General features: G+C 40.5%; 1 protein-coding gene across 1 annotated transcript in view; it reads left to right on the plus strand.

The window, feature by feature from the left end:
• Nucleotides 1-5,617, plus strand: part of sema4c (sema domain, immunoglobulin domain (Ig), transmembrane domain (TM) and short cytoplasmic domain, (semaphorin) 4C) — a 78,064-nt gene extending 72,447 nt beyond the window's left edge. Inside the window, exons 15-17 of the mRNA XM_053480687.1 lie at nt 613-707; nt 841-2,664; nt 4,270-5,617. Coding sequence (XP_053336662.1) covers nt 613-707; nt 841-1,751 — 1,006 coding nt within the window. The 3' untranslated portion in view covers nt 1,752-2,664; nt 4,270-5,617. The remainder of the gene's footprint in view (nt 1-612; nt 708-840; nt 2,665-4,269) is intronic.
• Nucleotides 5,618-8,755: the final 3,138 nt, after the last annotated feature.

The raw sequence follows: 8,755 nt of genomic DNA on the forward strand, positions 1-8,755 counted from the left end.
GGATGGAGCATCCTTCCTGACCAAATCTCCAACTCCATTTGCAGAAATGGCAGCCAAACTTGCAAGGAGCAACCCCTACCATGCTTTGCAACAATGAATCAAGGTGGACGTTGCTCCTTGCAAGTTCGGAGCTGCATTGCTGCAAATGGAGTTGGAGATTTAGTCAGGATTAATGGCGTACTCAGTGCAGAGACGTACAGGCAGATACTTATCAATAATGCAGAACCATCAACGAGGCGTCTAAATGGGCCCAAATTTATACTGCTGAAGGACAACGGCCGAAACATAAGGCCATAGTCATTAAGGACTATCTTCAGCATAGAGAAGAACAAGGAATCCTGTTTGGCCCCCACAGAGCCATGGTCTCAACATTATCAGTTCAGTCCGGGATTAAATGAAGAGACAGAAGGATTGGTGAAGGCTTATATCCACAGTAGATCTGTGCTTAGTTTTTCAAGATATTTGGAACTTCTATCTGTTGAGTTCCTTTAAAAACTGTGTGCAAGTGTACCTAGAAGTACACGTGCCAATTCAGGTCTTGCAGAAACAGGGTGTATTATAATGTGTGAGAGTTTGTCTAACTGCAAGTCTGTCTCTGGCCCCCCTCCGCAGGTCCATGTCCACTCTGACTCAGGACCTTATGCTTGAGCGCTTCAATCGAGGTGCAAAAGCCAAGTTTGATAAGCCCGTCTCCATCCCGAGTCCAGGTGAGTCTCAGTGCACACTGCCCTCTGCTGGCCAACATCTTCCTATCAGCTCAAAAATCGTTACTAACTAATAATCTGACATAAATCATTCTTTTGTTTCATGGCCTGTAACATCCTTCACCTCCTGTTCCAGAACATACCCGGCTGAGGAACGTGACGGTGGTGGTGGGCTCGGACCTGGTCCTGCCATGCCAGCTTGTCTCGAACCTGGCTCGCCCCTCGTGGGCGCTCAACGAGCGCGAGTTGTTGCTCTCATCTGACTCGGATGCGACAGGACCCCGTTTTGACCGCGCCCTCCGTGCCCTGGTTATCCCCCAGGCAGGTGCCCTTCAGGCCGGACGCTACGTGTGCTACTCCGAGGAGCAGGGAGTAAAATTCCAGACTGAGCGCTACCAGGTTGCAGTGGTGGCCAGCGCGCCGGTGTTTATGGAAGCGCGAGCACCAGACGCCAGCATGGGGCTTTTCTGGGTACTGGTGATTGCGTTAGGTGTGACGTGTCTGGTGCTGCTCGCCGGCGCCCTCTACTTGCGCAGAAGGCTGAAGTTAGCGCTGGGGAAAGCGGGAACTTCCGAGATGAAACCGTTAGAGAGCACACTGGTCTACCCGATCACGCTGCCCAAGGAGACGCCGAGTTTCGTCCCCAGCAAGATGCCCACCAGTTCAAACAACGATGAGGATCGGTTCTGGGAAACCGGCGCTAATTATTATTACTCAGACGGATCGTTGAAGATCGTGCCTGGACACGCTTCCTCATCTTCTCCGAGCGCAATTCCCGGGCAGCCTTTACACTCGCCGAGCCGCCTGAGCCTCACGAACATCCGGAACTCTGGCGCAAATGGGTATGTTAGACTCAGCCTGAGCGTAGCAGGCGAAGACAGGGCGAATGGAGGGATAAATCCAGGAGGAGTCGGAGGAGTCGGAGGAAAGCTTGGGATCGGCACCAGGGAGAACGACTACACAAGCCCCTTCAAGGAGGAGCTCCGGAGGACGCTGCAGCAGAGAAGCGTCCTGCCTGACGCCAACCCGGAAGAGTCGTCAGTGTAGAGCACAAGCAGAGATGCCAAAACAGTCGCCTACCTCCCTCCTTCACGGAGAAACATCCTTCCTCTCTCTTTCACTATCTACCCTTCCTTCCATCGGACATTACTTATCTCTCTCTCTCTCTCTCGGCTAACAACATCAACCCAATCCAGCAGCTAACGCCCAGGGCATGATCATGATCTCTCCATCAAAAAAAAAAAAAAAAAACACATCGTTTTCATTTCACACAAAATCTCATCGGTCAGACTGAGCTGTCATTCAGACATGTGGGAGGAGCCACACCTATTTGTGTTCTGGTTCAGGATTGGACGAGGGAGGGGCGGGAAGGGGGAACAAAAATAAAACAGGACTTTTCAGCAAGACGACAATCATACTTTTTGAAATAAAAAAAGTGTGAAAGAGAAGAGAGAGGACAAAGTAAATGAAGGGAGCTGTTAAAGAAAGACAAACTCTCTATATGACTTTCTAAATGGCTCGTTTTTTTCTTGTTTTGTTTTTTTGTTTGTTTGTTTCTTCTGAGAATGTCTTCAGTCTCAAAGCACTAATATATTGCGACGTTTGTAATTTAAAGTTTTTTCTTCGCATTTTTTCGGGACATTGGGGGACAATGGAGAAGGACGCGGGGACGTTTTGTCTCCTGGGGTGGAATGTGAACATTAGGACGTGAGGTTTATCTCACCGTCCTTGAGCTAAGACTCTGGTTTTGACGCTGACTTGGAAAAAAAAAACTTGTGCTAAGCCAACGACTGTACATCATTACTGTAAAAAAAAAAAAAAACATTTCAATAAGTGCATTACTGCGTATGAATCCTGTCTGGATATTTACTTCGCTGTGGATAGATTCACCCCGATTGGAAGCCGAAGGCTGGATTGATCTCACGTTCTCCAATTAGAGCCTGCGTCTGAGTCGAAACAGGTGAGTGTTTTGAGAAGCTAGCTAGTAACCTAGCTTGCAATTGTTTTTTTTTTTTAAGTTAAAGTATTCAACATCTTATTTCTCAACAGCCAGGTTTGGTCAAAACAACAGGTTACCATGACAACCTTTCCAATACCAACATTAGCTACCTTTTGTACTACCTAGCTTACTAAACAAATAAATGATCAAAAATGTTTGCGATCAATATTGTTACATTGCCTAACTTAGCAATTTAGCTGGATAGCAACTAGTACGCTGGCTTGCGTCTGTTAATCGTTCTGGATTTAAATATAGACTCTCCGTACGCATCATTGTTTGCTTAAAGATTGATTTGACAGCCTAAACATTTTAAGTACAATGTTACCATGACACCTCCTCTCTTAGCTACGTAACTTAGCTGGCCATCTAGCTAATCTCTAATGAACATATCGCTCGGTTTTTGTGGATCATCAGTTATATAACAGCAGCCAAACCTATCAAAATCTAGCGTTACCATGACAACTGCTATTTAGTTCGTCTCTAACATGAGCTAACGTAGCTTATTCGACTAGCTAACAGCTAATAAGTTAGCTCACATTCATTTTGTGAGTGGTTTTCAGTTTCAGAAACTTGTGATCAGACAAACGTAGCAAAAATGTACCATGACAACTAACATTTTTCCATCAGCCAGCTTAATTCTAGTAGACTCGCTCAGATTTGTTATACAAAGGTTGCATCGTCACTTCCTTGAAAAAATTTATTTAAGAAATGTATTTAACAGCAGCCAGACCTGACCAAATGTATTATCATGACAACCAGGATTTATTTTTTAAATCATTAACAACAGCTTACATAAATTAGCACACATTTCTTAAACAGGTAATTAAACACACATTTCTTAAACTTAGCTAATCATCTAGGTAATTGCTAATCAACCAGCTCATGTTTGTTATACCTAGAACTTATTTTTTTGCTATCAGAGAATTTGGTTAGAAAAATCTTTTATCGTTAGTTAATTTAACATAATATAACATAATAACGTACATTGCTAAGATTAGCTAACTTAACTAGCTATCGAGGTAAAAGCCAGTAGCCTAGCTCACATTTGTTACGCAGGTAGAATTTCAGGATCCGTCTTGATTCGAGTTACTTAACTCCCCAAAATATAACGTCACCACGACAACCCATGACATCACCCAAGTTAGAAAGCTAAAAGCGAAGGTTCCGCGACGGAAAGATTCCAAACCCAAAGAAAGCATTGATGATTCTCCGCCCTAATACAGGAAGTGAGCTCCGCCCCTTTGTCTGATTTCTGATAAGATAATCGAATAAAGTACATTATTAAAATAATAATGTACATAAGTTACCTGATTGTTTTTTTTAGGCAAATCATGCATTGTCACACTGACTCCAAAATCTATTTAATATCTTTATGATTTGTTTGCATTTAAGGTAGTACAATCTTGCAGTTCCTCTATAATCCTACAGGTGGCACACTTTAAACTGTTCATACCTCACAGCCTCCAGTGTGGTAGTTTAGAATTTTAACAAAACAAATATTTTATAAAGAGTTATTCAGAGTTAATGAAATCGTTAACAACAACTGTCTTTCTCGCTCTTTTTCAGCGTCTCAGACGTCCGCGGACTGAACCGCCAGGCAAAAGACAAGGACATTTTCTCATTTTCACACTTTTGCTGATGTACAACAGAAGGGGACGTGGGTCATCCATCCGTGAGGTACTACAGCAGACTCAGTCGGCGGGCGCTCCTTTCTTGCATGAAGCTCTACAAAGCCGGCGTTATTTTTTATTGTTATTATTATTATTATTTTATTTTATTTTTTTTCCGAAGTGCAAAAGTTCACCAAGTCTTACTCATGACTCAGACTCTTTAAAAAAAAAAAAGGAAAAAAAAAACATAAAAATAAAAAACAGACATTGTGATTTGTTTTTTTGGATTTTGTTCATTTTCGCTGTGCCTCTTCAGCATGGGCTAAGCCAAAGTAGACTGCAGATGTTTTTCTTCTTCTTCTCCTCCTTCTAATTCAATCAGTTCCTTTTGTTTTGTTTTGTTTTATTTTAATTCTTTATTTAAGTTCGGAGTCCGTCCACTGCACAGAAAAGAAATTCTGCTACTACAGAAGCATACTGAGTGTTTGGTTTGTTATTCGTTTTTAATGGAGAAAAAAAATCGATATATTTTGTTGCATGACAGCTTTATGATTTTTTTTTTAAACAGCTGTTCGTTCTGTCATCTAAACGTCAGGAAAAAAAAAGAACGATAGAACCGTAACTGTAATGGAAATGTAATGGAGAATGTTGAGCCTTTTCACAGAGCATGACTATTTCTTGCTTGTCTTCGAGCCGAACACACGGGAAGATCTGTCAGCTCTCAGGGTGTCCGTTTTTAAACATCTAGCTACAGGCAGGCGTGTGCCGATCACTGGTCCTTCGGTAAACCGCAAAAATGTTTATTAACGACATAATGTGTAATTTAGCCATCAGAATATCACGTGATATTTCGGACAAACGTGTGGACGCAGGACGCGTGTCGTTCTTTAAAAAGATAATAATTTGAGCTGGAAACCGAATTTACACCGGTTTACGCTCCTTATACATAAGAAATAAAACAAGTTTTGTCCCTTGGAATAAAACGTTTGTCAATCAGGTGAGTTCCAGCTCAAAAGACTTGTTCCCTTACCAGAATTTCTCTCTTTGTTTCGCTTTGTTTTTGGTGTTAAACTTTCAGGTTACAGAGAAATCACAGAAAAACATCAGCTCGTCTGTTATTAAAGTTACCGCGTTACTTTTGACTGTTACAAAGCGCTGACACCGGAGACTCCTTCCTTAAATACTAGGGTCAATACGTTCAAGTCAAACCGAGACTTGTGGTGAAATTTCTAGTGAATGAAAGTGATTGACATTTAGACATTAGAGACTCTTAGCCGCAGTAAAACATTCGAACGGTGCAAATATTTTTAAAAGAAGTCCGTACGTCCGTGAATGACGATGCCGGCCCAGGCGGCTCGGAGTCCGTTGCGGTCGTTGGAGAGCTGCGAGTCCCGGTTTGACTTGAACACCCCTCATAATTGACTGAAAAAAATTCACCTTGATATGTTGATGATTGTCCTTGTATTATTCGTATATATATATATATATAGATGTAAAAAACGACAGTGTATTAGAATGAGCGCATTAATAGAAACCTGCACTAACGTCAGAGCTGCTGTTTTAGAACATTTCGACCAAATCAGAATCGAGAATTCCACAGCGATGTGGTTAAACTGCTTTTGTCTGCAAAATGGAAAACAAGTTTGCTAATGCGGTTGCTGTTTAAAGTCTTATGTAGTGTACAAACTTTCCCAAAGAAACTTTGCATCTTCTGGATCTTTTAAATGAGTGAATAAACATACAGTTCAGTATTTAAACGTAAAATTCAATTAGACAATCAAAACCATGGTTTAAATATTCGTCACGACAAATATGCGTCCTGAAATAGTTAAAAACTCAAAACTCATTGAAGGATGTTGCAGCAGTCTGCAGGAACAGTGTTTAAATTTCACAATGTACAAAAAGTACAGAGGAACCAAACCTACAAGAATCCAATAGCTACTGGTTTAGCTACTAGAGATGGGAAAAAATCAATTCAGTTACGTATCGTGATTCTTGTATCATGTATCGCTGCACTGAAACCAAAATTAAAAAAAAAATTATTTAACATTTATATAGTAGATTTGCATTGGAAGGGTAATGTTGCAGTTCCTTTATAATCCTACAGGTGGAGCACTCTAAACTATTCACAGATCATCCTGTGTGTTCAGAATTGTTTGCGAAGAATTGTAACAAATTTAAAGAAAAATTTAATATTTAATCTGAATTTTTATAAATTAATGATCGCAATACAGATCAAATCAGCAACGTGATAATATTGTATTGGGAGGCCCGTGGTCACTCCCTAACCCTAACGCTATTACCCTATTAGCTACAGTTACCCTATTAGCTAGCTACTTCCTTGCAGCTGGAATGAAAGAAGTTTAAATGATCACTGTGTCTATGCTAATCGGCTATTTTTTATTTATTTTTTAAAATATCGTAATTATTATATAATTAATTCGTAAAATCGTACCATGAAACTGGATTGCGGCACACGCCAAGCTACAAGGTGGTTTCGGTTTTACATCGTTACTCGATATCGCTTCCGTTTTATTGAATCTGTGAAACAAAAAGCGTAACCGCATTCACTGAGATGGTTTCCATAGCAACAGTTCGACAAAGGCTTGTGATTGGTTAAAGGTCGTCCGTGCTCGTATGTTGAACGTCGTTTGTGCAGAAACTTGTGCAGTGAGCAGTAAGTGCACTACATCGACTGATGGAGGATGAGCGCAGCGATCGAGACGAGGCCTGCATGCTGCTCAGACTTTAAAGCCATCGAGTGGACTTCATTCACTAAATAGGGGTCAAGAGCGGAAGGGTTAAAGATCTGTTGTTCGTCCACTCGTATTAAGCGAAGTGCTGCACGTTTACTTTTTAGCGAGTTGGAGTGCACTTCACAGGTGGCAAGGGCAGAGAGTCGAGACCGACACAGTCTCGTTCGCCGAATAAAAAGCCTTGAGTGATGGGGTGCACTTCGAGCTGAAGCCGCTTATAAATCTGGTTTACAAGGTGACCTTAAAGTTAGCAAGTGCACACTATATGCTGCTGCAGGCGGAGGTGGAGGAATGAAACACAGCCCATGTGATGAACGAAGGCGTTGGAAATTCTGTCTATTTTTATTGCTGTACTGATTTTCTTAAAAGTGTTTCTCTCCATATCTTTTACACACACACAGACACACACACACACACACACACCGCATGGCCCGTGTCATGTTACAGAGACAACATTTCAGCTATTTTATGGCCAAATGTTAATCTGCTCTTTTAAAGTACCTGTTTTTGTTTATTTGTTTGTTTGTTTGTTTACTGCCTGCTTTTTTAATAAACATGTCTTGTGGTTGTTGTTGTTTTTTTACTACTATTATTATTATTTTATAATTTTAAGTATAATGTTTAGTAACTTATTTCGCTTGTACAAAAAAAAACTCCAAATGTCGATATTTATTATTAATGTACATATGTCCTTATTTTTTATATATGTACATATTCACATGAAATAAAGTTCAATTCACGAAGTGTCAGCCTCGGTCGTGTGTCATTACATCGTTCGAGTTTCTGTAGACATTACAGGTGTGATGTGTGCGACATGATGTTACGATGATGTTTAGTCGTGTTAAGACGGAGGGATGGTGGCTCTAGTACAGGAAATTCATCGTGAATATATTTACATATCATTCTATCAATCAGTAAATTAAACTGCAAAGGCAAATGTTAAAGCGGAGAGTCATATCACAAGAAAATCTCAGGGATGGAAAGCGTAATGTAATAAAGGCGGTACTAAGAGACCAAATATCCAAATTCAGTTCTTATTTATATTTCGTTCTATTCAGTTTCTAAATGAAGGTGTAGATCACTGGAGTAATATTGTTCAATGAAAATCATATCTTCAATGTTCTAGTGATTGACTGAAGGCGCTTCTATTCAGTTATCCAGAGAACCGATGCAAGGATGTATTTAATAATGGAAACATCAAAAGCACTTTAGTTTAAATGTCTTAAGGTGAATATAAGGGAAACATAACAGCTTTGTACATTGCCAAGAAACTGTAAACCTTTGCGCTTTACATCAGAGATGTACAAAATTGCTGACGCTAATAAAAGTCTTTAAGTATAAACAAACACGGCTCTTTCAGGATTTTGTGGCGAATATAAAATCAAAGCATGAAAAGTTCAATCCGTAAATCTGTAGATTTTTCAGAATGCTGAAATAACACATGTTCGCATTACAGTAAGTTGTTATTTTGAGACATGAAGGTCAGCTGTTCAGGATCAGTTCTCACAAGAACAGTGTTGTGTCGAGTGCGTTTGTAAAACCCATCCATGTCTCTCATGATGACCTTCCCAGGAAAGCAAGACCAAAACTAAGCTCCCAATTTAGAGTCACCAGCCTCAGAAATCACCAATTAACAACCAGCACCTCAGATTGGAGCCGTTATGAAGCTTTACAGAGCAGAAGTAG

This window comes from Clarias gariepinus, chromosome 21, assembly GCF_024256425.1.
Source record: "Clarias gariepinus isolate MV-2021 ecotype Netherlands chromosome 21, CGAR_prim_01v2, whole genome shotgun sequence".
NCBI classification, from domain to species: Eukaryota; Metazoa; Chordata; class Actinopteri; order Siluriformes; family Clariidae; genus Clarias; species Clarias gariepinus.